The 17921-nt window shown below is 36.4% G+C and overlaps 1 protein-coding gene across 3 annotated transcripts in view; it reads left to right on the plus strand.

Annotated features, from left to right (window-relative positions):
• Positions 1-13021, plus strand: part of LOC149070009 (protein brain tumor-like) — a 74426-nt gene extending 61405 nt beyond the window's left edge. For all 3 annotated transcript variants that reach the window (XM_089249245.1, XM_089249244.1, XM_089249246.1), the window contains exon 2: positions 6252-13021. In XM_089249245.1, coding sequence (XP_089105371.1) covers positions 6288-8567 — 2280 coding nt within the window. In that variant the 5' untranslated portion in view covers positions 6252-6287 and the 3' untranslated portion in view covers positions 8568-13021. The remainder of the gene's footprint in view (positions 1-6251) is intronic.
• The last annotated feature ends 4900 nt before the right edge of the window (positions 13022-17921 follow it).

Below are 17921 nucleotides of genomic sequence, written 5' to 3' on the forward strand. Positions count from 1 at the left end.
GCATAACAAAAAATAAAGAAACTTTTTTGTACTCGTGATGTAATACATAATCCACGGAATTGAACGGATGGTACACTGATACTATTGAATTGAAAGAAAAATCACAAAAATGGTAAATTAAAAATTTATATAAAAAATTAATTTTGCAGGGTTTGTAGTTGCTACGCGTCTGTCCAACAGAAGCAGTTTAACACCGTCAATAATGGGGGAATCTGTGCTGGAATGCGACAGTGAGCAGAATATGCATCAACAGAATCACCATGGCACTGTCATTTCAACTTTTTCCGGGGGGGGGGGTGGCAAAGCACATGTACTCAATGTGTGTGTGTATATATACCATTTTTAGTGTATTTTCAAAAGCTGGGGGGGAGGCAATGGCCCTTTCTAAATGAAGGGCCTGCCATGGCATGAAGTTTAACAATGCAATAGTGCAGAAAATCGCTAACATGCATGCAAATAAGTCTTCTTTTGTGAATCAATAAGTGATAGCAGGGCCCATGTGATTAAATCAAAGATGTAACTTTTTATGTTCCCGTTATTAATATTTCACTAAACAGGTTTAAAGTCCTTGCATACAAAGAAGACAGTATAATCCAGTTGGAGCTGACAAGCACAGAGAATATAAACGTTTCCAAGGTGTCACATTGGTGACTTTCATAGAAAGTCCATGCCGCCCTTGATTTCTCTGAAGAAAAACTTGTCATAAATTTTATTGTATTGTGGTTTAGTTGATTAGTGTCTTGCGTGAACTGGACGCTGTAAAATAATTGTCTTTGTGCCACCCTCTTTCGAAAGCTTCACAAGCCATTTCCATTGCTAGACTCCATTGGGAATGGAGATCTTGGATGAATGGGCTGTTATAAACTAAAAGGAAATTAGCATATCAATCTGAGGTCAGGGCTGCAACTAGAATTTTTGCTGTCCGCAGAACTTAAAAATTTTATAACAGTATCCGTTGTTCTCGTTTAGAATTGTCACCTTGGACATGGGACAGTTGCCTCCTCTCCTTTTTACAGCCCTGGCTAAGATACTCTCTTTATGTATAGCAGCTCTGGACGCAGCCACAAAAATGACAGACTGATAAGATTGAATAGCTATTTAAGTATCCAACCCATTCTAAATCTGCTCTCTTAAAACGCAATGGCCAGAAGGATAAGAGTACATTGGTTGGTATCTCGCACCCATCAATGTGCATCTCCTAGGTCCAATGGCCAGTGGGGGAAACGAGCTAGTGAATGCAGTGGCCAAAATGACATGCAACCTTACATCGCTTTAAAGTGATTGCCAGCGCTAAGTGTTTTTGTCTTGAACCTGTATTACATCGCATGCTGTTCAGAAACGACACCCTTTCACTTCCGTTTGGCGGCTGGCCGTCACAGACCATGGATGCTTGACATCAAGAGGAATTAAAAGAAAAGAAAATTGGCGAAATTTCTTCAGCAATATCCATAGAAGGTAAGGGTTCCATTTCCTCCAGCTCCTGTAATTTTGGTACCAGTGCCCCAGTTAAGGAGATCACAGCACCTTCACCCCTTGCATTACGCTGGTGGCACTGTTTGCAAGTGAGGATCAGGAAGCCTCGAAGATCTCTTTCCCCCCCCCCCCCTTCTGTCATGCAATCCTTGATCAATGAAACTTTTGATTTTGCCTTTTGTAATATGATTTTATACAACTTTTTATTATCGGTGCGGTTGCACTTTTACTTGATTCTTTGATCTACACTATTTTAATTACGGTGCATTATATGTAATCTTTGGCATAATACATTTTGGTTTTTGCCGGAGATGCCAGGAGGCGGCTGAAGTAGTTACGTTGCATCTTTCAACAGAAACTGGTGACCTGGACGTGATGTAATAATATGAGCAAGTTAACAAATAATTAACAGTTATTTAATTTACTTTGAGAGCAAAATTGTAAGCGACAGACTGTTACAACTACAACAAGAAGACTCTCTAATATTATACAGTACATTTGACGGAAACTTGAGCGCGTTTTAGCTAGTAGAGCTGGAGAGGGTGCACGTGTCACAGCAGCAATCTCGAGGAATATTCATCGCCACAATATGTATCAGAGGCACGGTAGCCCAGGTTGATACTCACCTAAAGTACCAAAGGATGTTTAGAGGTGTCGCGAGTTCGATACCTGGTTCATCCTTGTCGGAAAACTTTCCTGACACGGGTACAATAGAAACGTCTAACTGACCGCAGAAAAAAATTATTACCGCAAGGAGTCTCCCACTGAGGGGTTAGCGCATAAACCTCTCGATGAGTAAAAAAACAAGCCTGTCATTCGGAATCGGCAATAAATTGTAGGTCCCGGGTCTAATTAGCCCTCGTGTGCAGAAAATGGCCGTGGTGCGACAAAAATGATCAAATGATTCATGTATCAAATATAGCCTCGAGTCATGATAGAGATGCGAGGTGAGAATATTCTCCTGGATGTAAAAGTTAGAGAATAATGGTACATTCATTTGTCTTTTAAATAATTAAAAAAAATTTGCCAATTTCGTTTATATAATGAAATGTAACTTAGTTTTCATTGCCGGAAACATTTGAAACAATAATTTTTTACATAAATCGCCTTATAATGGCAACTTAAGTTTGAAGATATTCTGAATTTCTAAGAATACTCATACATGTAATTATACAGTATTAAGTAAATTTTTAGCAATAAGTTCAAAGCAAAAATTTAAACCAAAGTTCATTGACAAAGGAAGCGGTTTAAAAAATCACCTTCATTCAAAGATACTGAACTGTTTTCTTCAATGTAAATACTTAAATTTTTTTATCGCTCTTATTTCTTTGCAAGTTGTGTTGTGCAATTTAGTCATGATCGTTTCAATTTTCCCATTCTTTATTGGGGGGAGAGAATATTCTTTAGAAGGACTCTCAAAAATAAGCCTTAAGTAGTAATGGTCGTTCCAAAGGATGTTTAGAGGTGTTGTGAGTTCGATACCCAGTTCGACACAGCACTGCTACGGTCCTGCCGTTGGAGGACCTGGGTTTAAACCTCGCCACAGTGGTGGTCAGCTGAAGTTTTCTGTGGTTCCCAACTTCTAGGTGCAAATGCAAGCAAGCCGATCTCCTGTTAAACTCTCACAACAGTCCTACAATAGTACAAATATTCAATCATCACATTTTTCACTCGCTTCTCTTCTGCGATGTAGATGATGGCAGCATTGAGAAATCTGGCATGCCAGATACTCAGACTGTTAGGTACACACATTCGTACTTCCAGCAAAACTATACATTCCAGAAAATTACTGTAGTAAATTGTTAATGGCGATAGACTGGAGTTGTACTCGGTTTAAAAGAAAGTTGATTACAGCATCTTTTGTGATGTGGATGTTATAGAAGTAATTGTGATCTTTGTGCCACCCTCAACCAAAATGATGCACAAGTTCCTGCAAAAGCCTTTGTTTTGCCCACAACGTGCATGTGTGTCGTGTTTTATTGACCAGGGTTTCTTTTCCTGTGACCATTATTTACCAGGTGTCTCACTCGGGTCAGCTCAAGCTTACAATAATTTTTCCTATATTAAATATAACATCAAGTCATGATTATGTTCAAAATCCTAATCTCAATATCTTGTTTCTATATTTTAGTTAGATAATGCTTAACTAACCTGAAATTTGACTTATATAGCACTATGTACAGTGAAACCTCACTATAACGATACTCAATAAATCCTTCTACAATGATATTTTTTCTTTGTGAAGTATCAGTTTATCAAGGTTTCACTGTATACGAGTTATTGTAAGCGTTAAGTCAGAGATGGCCAGCAGTTCACCCATGCAGCCTGCGAGAGGATTTTGTACTGTCCCAGATGAGGTAAAAATACTGTATTAATTTGAATTTGTGATCGCTATCTGAGCTATTAGTTCAGACTGCAGAAAAGGATTGTTTTTACCAGGACTAAGTATTTACAGATGAATAATGGTAAAATACAACTAGTCTTTATGTATTGATAATGTGTAGCACAGCTGTTTTTAATTTATATAAGGAGTAATATTTATTTGACCAAATAATTTATAATTTGTGTTTTATAATACAGTATATAGTTAAATCCTTATAGTTGGATCTCTTACTAAGTTGAATTAGTGATCTATATAACATGTAAAATGATTATCTGTTCTGTAATGGATTGTGATATAATTATGTAATTGATTTTTTGACATTAATATGATATAACTGATTAACCAACGGGGCTGTAACTAGAGGGGATCGGGTGGTCTGGTGCCTAGGGCTGTACTATGTATCTGCTCATGCTTATTCTCATCCAATCCGAATTATAAGCATCAGTTCAGAAGCGGGACTTTTAAGAATAATTCGAAAAACGATGCCAAGGAATTCTTCTTAGGCCCACTCCTTAACGTAGCGAAAGAGGGAAAATTGAAAGAAATTGCTTTCCACACAGGAAAAATATTTTTCCTTTTGGCCGATCGACCACTGACCATCAAAATTAAGCTTGGGGTATAACTATGTATTTACTGAATTTTTTGTTCAGCGATGATGGCAATGCAATTCATTTTGATGCATGTGCAGAATATTTGTTGTTTTTTTTTCACATTCTTTAACATTAAAAATAAAAAGTGTTATGGAAAGGCTGTCGGCTAGATATTTTTTCAAATAGGGGAGGATTCCAAGTCACTTTAGAAAAAATTTAGAATGCTGAAATATTCTAGTGAATAAGGAAGGAGGAAAGAAAACTCGCTTGAAAATTATTTTTCTCGTTGCGATACGCTTATTTTTCCCCCGACTCCATGTCTAAAGTGGCCATTGTGCAGAAATTGTTGTTTTTAGGTTATCTGTAAGGTTAAGTCTATGGGACTCATTCAGCCTATGGGACTCATTCACCAACAAAATGTGGCCGTTATTCGTTGGTGGCAGTTAGAAGACGCTTTACTGTACATGTAAAACTGAATTTTTTAAAAATATTTCTGTTATATTTCCATATAGCAGTACAAGAAAAGAACCACTAGAATTGTTTAGTCAGAAATTTTCAATTAGAAAGTAAAAATGCTTCTGAAGTTTTTTTTACTCTAACCTGTTTGTACAAAGTCATGTAAAAAAAAGCTTTATGAAAGCGTTATAGTTGGTTTTCTCAGGAAAGTTTTGACTGGTAAATATTACCAGACTGTTCGTGTACCAATAAGGCAAGGCTTGACAAATCAAGAAAAAAATCTTGATATATTGAGGAACGCTGCACAATATGCGATACCTAATCGTCACCAACAACTTTACAAAAGAGAGTAGCCCTCGTGAATTAATATTTTAACACTTTGCACTACAAGAAAAGCGTTAACCACTGGAGTTTATTCAGGCTGAACAAACTGACGTTTTACATAAACAGATCTTTGGTGTTCATATTTCTTGTCTGTTGGAGTTCATTTGCTGGGTTCTCGGCGACCTAGCAAGTCAAGAAAAATTGAGAAAAGTCAGGGAAATATTTGATAAATATCAAGGAAAGGTTCTGGGTTCTGCAAAGGGGAGGGGGAAAACTCAAAATTTGAATTTTGGAAATTGCATTTATTCTGGAGTTTTGGTCACGAAAAGTCAAATTTTTGAGATTTGGGTAGGGAAATGATCAAGTAGATTTAGTTTTGTTTCGAACCTCCAATGAAAAATACGTTCTTAACAATTTATTTTGTTTAGTAAGCAGCATATACATAGAATATAATTTGATTTAATATCTGTTAAGTAACCAGTTGATTTAAAAAAAAAAAATGATTTAAATTAACGTGGTTTTTTTATTTAAAAATATTTTTATATCCTGTTAAGTGTTTTAAAAAGGGTAGTATCTGGAATAAATTGAAATATTTCTTATAGAAACCTTTGAGAAATCACATTTTTCCTAACGAAAATTATTCCGGAACACGTTATCTTTGTTAGCTGAGGTATTACTATATAAAATAGGCTAATGTTCTGGTTTAACTTCAGTCATCTTCATGATCTGCAGGACTGAACTTTGATTTTAAGTACTGGTCAGTCATTGGGCGATTTAAAAAAACCAGCTAAGCGTTAGCGGTAGTGTTTTGACAAAAAGGTTACAAGTACAACGTCAGGCTACTATCAAAAACATTCTAATAAATTTTTTCTCCCATTACAGGGTCAAAATTCTATAATTTGTTTCCTAATGGCAATTGAAAACTAGTGAGGGTTTTTGCTGTAGCATTTGCGATTGTGAAATTGGATTGTAAGTTTATATTATCTTTGTGAGGTAATTAATGGATTTTCATTTTCCGTTTTCAGATTGGGTCTTCTGCAAATTGAAGAGCTTCTTGTAAAATGGGATCTCCTACACCTTCTTTACCAGATTCATCACTTTTTGGGTCTCCTTCACTTGGCTCCTTCGGAGATCAACCTCATTCCGAACTTCTCGGCACAGAGTGTAGCCTCTGCCACGAAACCTACACAGTCCCTAAGGTATTGCCTTGTTTACACACATTCTGTCAACCCTGCCTCGAGAAAATACAAGACAACGTAGATAAAATCCAGTGTCCGAAGTGCGATCAAGACTGCACCTTACCTCCCCAAGGCATCTCTGGCTTGTTGTCAGATTATGCTATAAGTAACGTTCTCGAAACAGCGGTTGTTGATAGTTCTGCAGTTAATTGTACTGGTTGTAAGAGCAAAGACACAAACGCAGTAGCTCGTTGTTTTGATTGTGCCAACTACCTGTGTCCGAATTGCGTCATGGCTCATCAGTTCATGCACTGTTTTGAGGGACATCATGTTCTCATGTTGAAAGAGATCCCTGATAAAGATGACTTCAAGGTGGAGAAGCTTCTGTGTTGTCCGCGGCACAAGTCTGAAAACCTGCGATATTTCTGTCGAACATGTAATATTCCTATTTGTAAGGAATGCACTGTCGTCGATCACCCGAAAGGATTACACGATTACGATCACATAGCGGATGTTGGACAGAAACAGGTGGAGATGTTGAACGAGATGATTGAGCAGAGCAAGACAAAGGCCACCGATTTGAGGAATGCTGCAAAATCGGTCGAACATTGTTCGACTCGATTGCAGGTGCAGTATCACAAAGCACAAAATGAAATCAATGACACTTTCAATTTTTATTGCAATGCCTTAGAAGACCGCAAGGAAGAGCTGATGAAAGAGCTCGAAGATTTGTACAATAGCAAGATTGTTTCTTTGACGTTGATGAGCAATAAAGTACAGGACACTCTGAACAAAGTCCAACAGCTGTCGAATTTCGTCGATCGTATGATGAAGTTCACTGGTAACTCAGAGATATTGATGTTCAAGCAACTTCTGGACCCGAAACTGCAGAGCATAATATCCTTTACTCCGGATATTACTATGCAGTCTGTCGATTTAGAGTTCCTCTCCAACTACCAAGCCATTCAAGTTGCTGTTCGAAACACTTTTGGATATATTCGTCATAATTCTGATGCTGCGGCTGTTACAAAACCACAACCTCAGCCCATAGCAAGACCCAACGGGGTCGTTAATTCGGACCGCTCCTATCAGAATGGACATGTTTATGAGCCGAACATAATATCAAAGCGGTTTGGTTCCGCCAACAGCCTTGGACCTTTCTCCACTAGCTTGAGTGAGATAAGTCCATATGAGAAGTGGTCGAGTGGTACCTCTGATATATTTCAAAACGGCAGCACAGACTCTTTCCATCTTGCGTCGGATGCTGTCATAGACTTGAGTTCCAAGTTCATCTCCTCCAGCATATATCCTCTGAAATCGCAAATAAAACGCCAGAAAATGATCTACCATTGTAAATTTGGTGAGTTCGGGGTCATGGAAGGACAGTTCACAGAGCCGAGTGGAGTTGCCGTCAATGCTCAGAACGATATAATCGTAGCTGATACCAACAACCATCGCATACAGATATTTGACAAAGAAGGGCGCTTCAAGTTTCAGTTCGGCGAATGTGGCAAACGTGACGGTCAGCTATTATATCCGAACAGGGTGGCAGTCGTGAAGACGTCCGGAGACATAATAGTGACGGAGAGGAGCCCTACCCACCAAATTCAAATCTATAACCAGTACGGGCAATTCGTAAGGAAGTTTGGTGCAAACATCTTGCAACATCCTCGCGGTGTTACGGTAGATTCAAGAGGACGTATCGTGGTCGTTGAATGCAAAGTGATGCGAGTGATCATCTTTGATCAGATGGGTAATGTGATCCACAAATTTGGTTGCTCCAAACATCTGGAATTTCCTAATGGCGTCGTCGTCAACGACAAGCAAGAAATATTCATCAGTGATAACCGTGCACATTGTGTCAAAGTTTTCAATTACGAGGGTGTGTTCTCTCGCCAGATTGGAGGCGAAGGTCTCACAAATTATCCGATCGGTGTCTGTATCAACCAGAGCGGAGAGATTCTCGTTGCTGACAATCACAACAATTTCAACATTACTGTGTTCACCCAGGACGGCCACCTCGTGAATGCGTCGGAGAGCAAGGTCAAACATGCCCAATGTTTTGATGTGGCGCTTATGGACGATGGATCGGTCGTCCTGGCGAGCAAAGACTATCGTCTTTATATATACCGCTACATGCAGATTCCTGGCATTGGGATTTAGGGAAATAAAAACTTTCCGCTTTCGAACAAGATGACCTTTTTTTTATATGTATAGGAAGAAAACAAAGCGGAACTTGTTATGTTATTGCCTTTCTATTTGAACTTTGGCAGCTGTTGCACCAAAAAAAAAATTAAATTAAAACCCATAAGGAGATGATTGAAACTCGGAGGATATTTCCGGAAGGTTTATGTATTTGGAATGGCATGGTAGATGCGAGAGGAAGAGAAAATTCTTTGGAAGAAACGTAAGAAAGGGCGGGGATGTTTTTTCGTTTTTTTTTTTTTGTGTTTTAATTTATTTTTTTCCCTTCTCAATTTTATTTTTTAATTAAATATTTATGCATTTCGCCTCCGTTGTGATTTCAAAAAAGGGGCACAGTTTAAGTTATTTGTTAGAATAGTTTTTTTCTGGTATATATATATATATATAGTAGATATCAATGATGTGGGGAAGAGAAAGTCGTTGAAGGAAACTCTCGGGAAAACGATGTTCAAGTCGTTGTCACAAGCATTTAAACATTTTAAAGGTACGAGAGGATGCTGGTTCTCCGATTTTTTTTAAAACAAACCCTTGTAGCAGCTGTCACTTGTTGATCAAGGAGGCACGTGTGTGTGTAGGTGCGCGTGAGAAAACTGACTCACGTTTATTTAAAAAGTCGTTTATCGCAAGTGGCCTCTGCAAAAAATTATATGAAACATCTTGTTATGTTGGTATATATAATGACTTAAAATAGTTACTTTGAAGAAAGAGATGGTATTTTTTTGCAGTTGTAAGATCTATTAATACTGGCCCTAGTCAAATTGTACGATGTCAGCAGCTACAAATTTAATGAAGGAAAAGAAAAAAAGCTTCCATTTGCCTGTTTCTCACAATATTTGTAATATGTTGGAAAAATAAATATCACATGTTTTAACTTATTTATTGATAAATCGAGAAAAACGTGAAAAAAAATGTGAAAAAAAAACTTTTTTAAAGAAAAAAACGATGATGCTGAAGCCAAAGATGCATTGCAAAAAAACAAACATTTTTCCTGTGATCTCTCTCTATTTAAAAAAAAAAGATTGGGGCCATTTGTTGAACACAATTGTTGAAATGTCTGTCTGCCAGCCTGAATTATCTGCCTTAAAACTAAAAAAAAATGCTTGGACTATAGCATCCACCTATGCCTTTTCTTATTAAAAAAAAAACGACCTGGTAAAATGTGAAAAAAACGCAGGTCCCATTTCTCTTCCATTATATTTAAAAAAAAACGCTGTGCAGGTGGTTTTTTTTCGTCCTGTACTTATTATCGAACTTCCAATGTTTTCTTCTTTTTTTTTAAACGGAGAATGAGTTGTGTTTTTAACATGGGTGCCAATTTCCCTGTTTGTTTTATAATTCGCTTTTTTTTTCCAGTGTTGAACTTATTTATTCTTGTTTATTTTTTGGAAAAATCGAAATATGTGCAGCGAGGGAAGCAAATGTTGAAGTTTTTTTTGTAGATGCCACTAAAGAGTAAGTTGCAAGATCTGACTTTTTTTTTTTAAATATTATTGAGATTTTTATTTCGATATCGCTAGTCTTTAACATCGTGATGAGATTTAAAAAGTAAAAAAAAAAAGGTTTCAATGTTGATTTTTAACTTTTTTTGCCTTCCTGTCTGCATATATTAGCATTTATCGGAGGAAATAAAACTGATTATGTGTTTAATCGGTAGCGACTAGTTATATCTCGTTATGAATTTTGATAAGATTAATTTTTTTCCTTTCTTTTTTGTTTTTATTATCTTGAGTGTGATTTGTGATTTATTTTTCGCTGCGATTGCCGCCGCCGGACCAAGTTATGTGGTATATATGAGTCACTTAAAAATATTTAAGCCTATTTTTTTTGTTTTTGCATTTTAGTTTTTTTTCGCATCGTGTCTTGCCTTTACAATCATGTATTTAAATGATAGGTGTTTACTTGTATGTTATATGAGAATAATGTAAAGAAAACAAAGAAGTTGAAAAGTTTGTATTTTTACACGTCTTCATACGGAAAAGGTTTCTAATGGCTTCTCGGCCAGTTGATGATGCACTTTTTTTGTTCACCAAAGATTCAATTTTTTTTCCTTGATGCACTAATGGTGGTTGTAGCAATAAGTGTGTGTGTGAAAGCAGAAAGGTAGAATCGTGTACATTTTTGTCTCGTGCCGATTTGCAATTGGTTATTTTTGATTCGGGGCATATAGTTTTTTTTCCACTTCCCCCGCGATATTGTACTGATTGATCTTTGTTTTTTTTCGATGGGTTCATATTTTGTGCACGTTAATTGCAAAGGAATAAATATCCTACCTCGTTAAATATAAAAAAAAGTAACTTTGCAATAATTTGATTTTTTTATTGATTGCGATCATTCCTTTGTTTGTACAGCAGAAGAAAAAAGCTTTTTGTTATACCACCTATTCTTTTATTATTTGAATGTTCTTAATTAGTTTTGCTTTGTTAGCTTTTTTCGTAGGTTAATTTTTCTTATGTACGTAAAAATCCCTTTTCGTTGAATATTATTTTGTTATATTGATGTGCTTTGTGTGGGATCTCAATTCGATAAAACTTATTTAATCGTTTTTTTAAAATGAAATTTAACTTATTTTTCAATTTAGTGTTTATTTTTGTGTTTGATTTTTGCTCCCGGAACTCCCACGTTCAATCTTTTATTATTATCACTGCCCTGTAGAATTATATGATCGTGTTGATTTAATTTATAGCACCGAACCTATATATTATATATTTCATAATCTGTCACGAAAGAAAAAAAGTGCATTTTGAGTGGTCTGTTTTTAAATGTGTGGGTCTGTTCAAGTATTATATATATTATATATCTCTATAGTAAAAAAAATGTCAAAAAAAGATACAAAAAAATTTTTTGCCATGGTTGATGCTAAATGATCCATTATTGTTTTAACATTGTAGTGACATTTGTAGTGCTCAATTACTGTGGAAACGGCAGTTGAAACAGTGCTTTTTAATGAAAACTGATGTTTAAAAGTACTTCGGAGAACTAATTTTTGTACGAGTGTTTTACAGTGTCAGTTGTAATCAGTCTATAATAATCTTTGAAGTTGTCGATTTGAGTATCCAAAAAAAAAAATGTTTCATGAACAGGTTAGCATTTTTAAAGAGACTGTTGTTGTACTTATGATTGAAATCTTTGTAGTAAAGCCAGGGCTAATTTGATAATTCCAGTTCGGCACTGTTGGTGTAAATTAATTGATCATTTAAGAATTAAAAAAAAATGCAGCGAAGTTGACCAGTAGTAGAAGCGAGTGCCAAGATTTAAATGATTTAAAAAAAAGATTTTTGAAAAGCAGTTAAATTTTCTTAGTTTTATTTCTTTGCACTTTTAGGCTGACTGACTTCGTTGTCGTCGTCGGCGCATATTTTTGCTGATTGCACAGTTGTTGATGAGAAAAATTTTATTTTTCTAGGCTTGTGAATAACGATTCCTTCCCCACGATTAACTGTTCCCATTGCGGTTTTTCTTTAATGTAATGGGTCTATTTTTAATTATTTCTCTCTTCTGTGTTTGTTTTGTGTAACTCCCTTTTTCTCTGCATTTTCACGTTTTCTGACGTTGCGATGTCGTTGGCCGAAAGTGCAGGCTCAATTTTCATTGTTCTCGATGAGGAAAAGAAGACATATTTTGTGTTGAGTTAGTGGTTACGATGTTTTTTGTTACTTTTTTATCAGATTTTTGGTGTTGAAAAATGAAAAAAAAACCTAAATGTTGAAAAAAAAACCTTACTATATATATTACATCATTACTCAACATATCTTATAACAGTGGTAGTGTTTGTACGTACGTATGTGTGTGTGCGTGTATGTATGCTTGTAGAAAAGGAAAAGACTAAAAAAAATAATTTTTCTCCCACGTAAAAAAAAATATTATCCCAGTTTTTTCCCCCTGGATGTTCTTTATTATCTGTCGTCACACATTCTCTCGCCTGGGTGTTCTCCACTATGCAAAGATGATGGTCGATGATGGTCTTTGTTCTTATATATATTATTTTTGTTTTATTTTTATTTTTAAACTTTATTATATATAGCCTTAAGGTATATAAAGAACAAAAAAATGTATTTTGTCACATGTCGATTTTTGATAAATCAGTGTTAAAGAAAAAAATACTATACAGCTCTGTTACTTCTAATGTTGGCTATGTTTTTTAGCTGTAGTCTATTTTATTGTGGAGAAGCCTGTTTTTTCCTTGTATTAATAATAACACTACTGTAACATGTAGTTAGCTCATCCTATATCTGTGTATTTATACTAAAAGAAGAAAAAACCTAAAAAAAAAAATAACTGAAGTTTCAATATTTTATGAATTGCATGTTGAAACCATTGTGCATGTGTTGTGATTTGACTAAAATACACCTTTATAGTGGTGAAAGAGCTTATCACACGTCTTAGTGTACATTCCATTTTTTTAAAAACGAAAATGTTTAAAAAAAAATACAGGAGAAAAAAATGTGGGAAAAAAACCAGTATTACATTCTTCTGCCAGCTTTTTTCATCAATTTCCCGATAGCGGGAAAAGCTTATAAGGAAAAAAAATCACCAAAAAAAAAAATTAAATCCTTTTTGCCGTGTATGTGTATATAGGTGTCTGGCTTACGTTGATCAGCCCAAGATAATTGGAAAACATTTTTTGCTGTTGAGGTGCTTACACGAACGTGGCCCATTTTTTCTGGTGCTTCTTTCGTTCTTTTTTTCGATGCCAGGAATCGACTATTAAATATTTTAACAAAGAAAAAAAATTAATAACCAGTATAAATACAACCTCTCCCTAAAAATACAAGTTTAATCCCGAGATATATTTTCTTAAAAACAGTTTGGGAAGAACGTGGATGTTTTTTCTTTTTCTTTCTCGGCAGGTTTTTATTAGAATTTTTAAAGGGGAAATGAATTTTTTATCGATTAAATTTTAATTTTTTTTTTTTGTATAGCCTAGTTGAATATTTTCTCTGGCCGGAAAAATCAGTTTTTTTTATTACTACGATGGCCTATAACCCTTTATTTTATATTGTATCCAAGCTAGTCACAAAGTTTAAGAGAAAAAGATTTGGTACTTTGACTGTTATAATTTTTTTTTTTGCTGCTCAGGAGCATTTAAGATTTTTTTTGTTGTTCGTTTTTTCAGCTGTTGGCCAATGCAAGATAACGGAAGTATATGAATTCTTTTTTATTACCTGATTATTATAAATAGTGCACATTTTCATGAGATTTAATATATGATGACTTAAGTGCCGTGGTGGGTGTTTTTTAATTATTTGATGAAATCTACCACATCTTTTTTTCCTTCTTGCAGTCATTTTATTCATTTGTTTGTTTTAACTTATAACAGTTTTTTCTTATTTTTTTGTGAAGTATGTTTTATCGTCTTTCATAAGTTTGTTATCATTATTACTACTGTAGCATTGAATAAAGTATTTTTTGTTTTGCTGAAATTTAATTTTTCCATTTTTTTTCTTCGATTAGCTCTTTGTCTCTATTCTCGCTTATTTATTTTTTTTCCAGCTTTTTTGGTGTCTTGACTTTTCTATTTGCATTGAGTTTTATGTGCGAATGTTGTTCTATCTGTTGTATATGAAATGTCTATCACCCACCATATGCTTAATTGTGATCAAATGAAGAGGTGACTAGAGTCCCTGACAGTAAAATATATGCACCAGTCAGAAGTATGAGGGGGGAGGTAACCGGAATTTATTTTTTCACAAAACTCTTTAATTACCTTGAAAGTACTTTCCATTAAAGTCAATACACTTGCCAAGTCCTTTCTTTCATTGTTGAAAACATTTTTAAAATTCATCTGTTGTGATGTCGGACAGCGCCTTTATCGTTTTTGTTTGCACCTCATCCATGTTGGCAAAAACACTTTCATTTCAGGTCTTTCATCCGTAGGAATAAAGAAAAGTCATGTGGAGCTAATCAGGTAAATAGTCCGTGTGGGATGCAGGAGTCGTAATGTTTCTTGTCACCAATTGGTGCACTGCGAACAATGCAAAAACCATTCACCTGTCTCACAAATGGGTCTTTTCTTCACACACTGCTACAAACCAGAATGCTGTGCATTCTGCAATGAGCCCGCAACTGAAAGGGAAATTCTATATAGTGTTTTATCCCCCATATAGTGTTTTCTATTCATTTCGAATAGTTCTGTGGCGCATGTTGTAATTTTTGGCATACTCTGCTTTGGGAGCACCCTGTTGTGTAATCTTCTTAGCAGATAGCTTGTAAAAAGGCATCTGTACACTTGTTTTACCAGGGATAAAACTTACCTTCTCTGGGCAGTTTTTCCTTGAGGGTCTTCTCTGGAAAAGAGCAAAACAAGAATGCATTTTCTGTGGTGTCCCAGTTGTCCCCTGCCTAGTTATGGACCAGACTTTTTCCCGTAGCAACATTCCCATAAGTTGTTTCTAACATCCCAACAGTTTCTGCTTTTTCTTGAGCAGGAAGGAAAACTTAAGTTTCACACTGTTCATGTAAGTCGGCCATGACCAGAAAATGAAGACGACCAGTTTCTATGGAAAAATTCAGATGTCGAACACAACCTTCCCAAGCAATGCAACTTGAATCAAGAGTAATTTTATGCTTGCCTAGTGGGAGAACCACGTACTGCAGATGATCAATTTACCATGGCACAGTTTTGGCTATCCCTCAACCAACTTGGACATGAAAAGGTGGAGATTTTTTTCTCCTGTGAACTGATAGTGATATTTCGGAAAAACTTTTCAGCTAACAGATTTTTCTGCCTTGGCTAACACTTACTTGTACACTATTTAACCAGTGATGTAATGCACATATGTTTATATTCATTATCCATACCCGGTACAAATATTCTCTATCAGCCCTTGTCAATTTATTTGACACCTTAACCCATTTGAGCTTTGAAAAAAATGTTTTTTTCTATCTCCCTTAAAAATTTGTAGGTTGAGTTTTGAATTGCGCTCTTATACACGGAAAAATGACATACAATGCCCATAAAAAAATATGTTCTATATTATATTCTAAGTATGTGTAGCTTCTAAATTTACACCAGCACGTTAATCATATTTTTTTTAATGTATCAATTGCATTACAGAATTTACTACCCCTGGGGGTAAGCTATTCTATTTATACACTGTATTTTTGAATTTCCACCCAATGCCATGCATTTTATTGGTTTGCAGCTACCTTGAAAAAGTATAGCATTGGCTAGAAATTCAAAAGCAATTTACTGTCCCAAAGTTATCTTGATTTATATTATTTAGACTATTATAGTTAATGTGATACAGTTCAATGGTTCATGGATTTATCACGGAAATACAGTATCCTAAATCTTCATAGAGTATGGGAAAATGTTTTTGAGAGATTTCAATACATCAAATTTCAATGCTGGGTTCTCAACACACATCAGCTTGACAAATGTGCAACGTCTCCGATAAGATATTAAAAAAAAAAAGAGCTATATATATATACACACACACACACACACATATCCACTGTAATTTACCTGGGTCCTTCAAAACAATTGTCCTATAAATTCACTGGTATATCAATGAATTTTCCTCAAGCATACCCCAGGTCTTTGATCACTTGAACTTGTCCCGGAGGACAAGTGAAAATTATACGTCCTTTTCTGTAATTCCGGGTATTTAGCGCGTTATAGCGCATCAATGGCATCTCTAAAACAAGTACTGTTGCTGAATACATCATTACCATTGAATATTATTGCAATGAGAAAGAATAGTCAAACGAGTCGTGTTTTCAATTGGTGGAAAAATCCAAGTTGACTGAATATTGATTGCAGGAGTTCTTTTGTGCTGACTGAGCAATGCTATGTGAAGTGTCTTGGCATCACGTAATTAAAGTTAGGTGAAGGGCATGTATATACCCTTAGCAATATAGGCTAGACAAGCGGCTAAACTTACTTTAGTGATAATTTATTTACTGGGCCATTTTATATACACTAAAGAGCCAAAAAAAAACTGGTAAACCTGCCTAATATCGTGTAGGGAGCCCGCAGAAGTGCCGCAACACGACGTGGCTTGGACTCTACTAATGTCTGAAGTAGTGCTGGAGGTAATTGACACCATAAATCCGTAGGAGTAAGAGGGGGTGGAGATCTCTTCTGAACAGCACGTTGCAAGGCATCTCAGATATGTTCATGTCTGGGGATTTTGGTGGCCAGCGGAAGTGTCTAAAGTCAGAAGAGTGTTCCTGGAGCCACTTTGTAGCAATTCTGGACGTGTGGGGTGTCGCATTGTCGTAGTCTGTCTGAATGGACATGAATGGGTGCAGGTGATCAGACAGGATGCTTACGTACCTGTCACAGTCGTATCTAGACGTATCAGGGGTCCCATATCATCACAGAGCCTCCACCAGCTTGAACAGTCCCCTGTTGACATGTAGAGTCCATGGATTCATGAGGTTGTCTCCGTACAAGTCCATCAGCTCGAAGCAATTAGAACCGAGACTAGGCAACGTGTTTCCAGTCCTCAACAGTCCAATGTCGGTGTTATCTGGCCCAGGCGAGGCGTAAAGCTTTGTGTCGTGCAGTCATCAAGGGTACACGAGGGGGGCCTTCGGCTCCGAAAGCCCATATCGATGACGTTTCGTTGAATGGTTCGCACGCTGACACTTGTTGATGGCTCAGCATTGAAATCTGCAACATTTGCGGAAGGGTTGCACGTCTGTCAATGATTCTCGTCAGTCGCCGTTGGTCCCGTTCTTGCATGATCTTTTTCCGTCCGCAGCGATGTCGTAGATTTAATTTTTTACCGGATTCCCGATATTCACGCCACACTCGTGAAATGGTCGTACGTGAAAATCCAAATTTCATCGCTACCTCGAAGATGCTATGTCCCATCTCTCGTGCGCCGACTATAACACCACGTTCAAACTCACTTAAATCTCAATAACCTGCCATTGTAGCAGCAGTAACCGATCTAACAACTATGCCAGACACTTGTTGTGTTATATAGGCGTTGCCGACCGCAGCGCCGTACTCTGATTGCTTCCATATCTTTTTATTTGCATACGCATGCCTGTACCAGTTTTTTTGGCTCTTCAGTTTATATATATACCCCTGACGGTGGGATTTTTGTCCCTTGCTCCAATAACCGAATCCTTTATTCTAGCAATGATTTACATAGGGTTGCCCTTAATCATATACACACACATGCCCCATGTCTTTAATGCCAGTCATTTAGCCATATTCCCAGTGGCTGTTAGGGTATATGGCTATTGGGATGAGCCATATACCTAATGGCCCCTCGTTATTCTAGCAATGATTTATTTACCTGTGGTTCTTTTAGATAGCATTTGTCTATGTTCCCTAATAGTCACATACTTGCAAGT

The sequence above is a fragment of the Pholcus phalangioides genome, unplaced genomic scaffold, assembly GCF_987345545.1.
Source record: "Pholcus phalangioides strain wild (caught in Gottingen) unplaced genomic scaffold, Ppha-v1.0 ptg000022l_1, whole genome shotgun sequence".
Taxonomy (NCBI): domain Eukaryota; kingdom Metazoa; phylum Arthropoda; class Arachnida; order Araneae; family Pholcidae; genus Pholcus; species Pholcus phalangioides.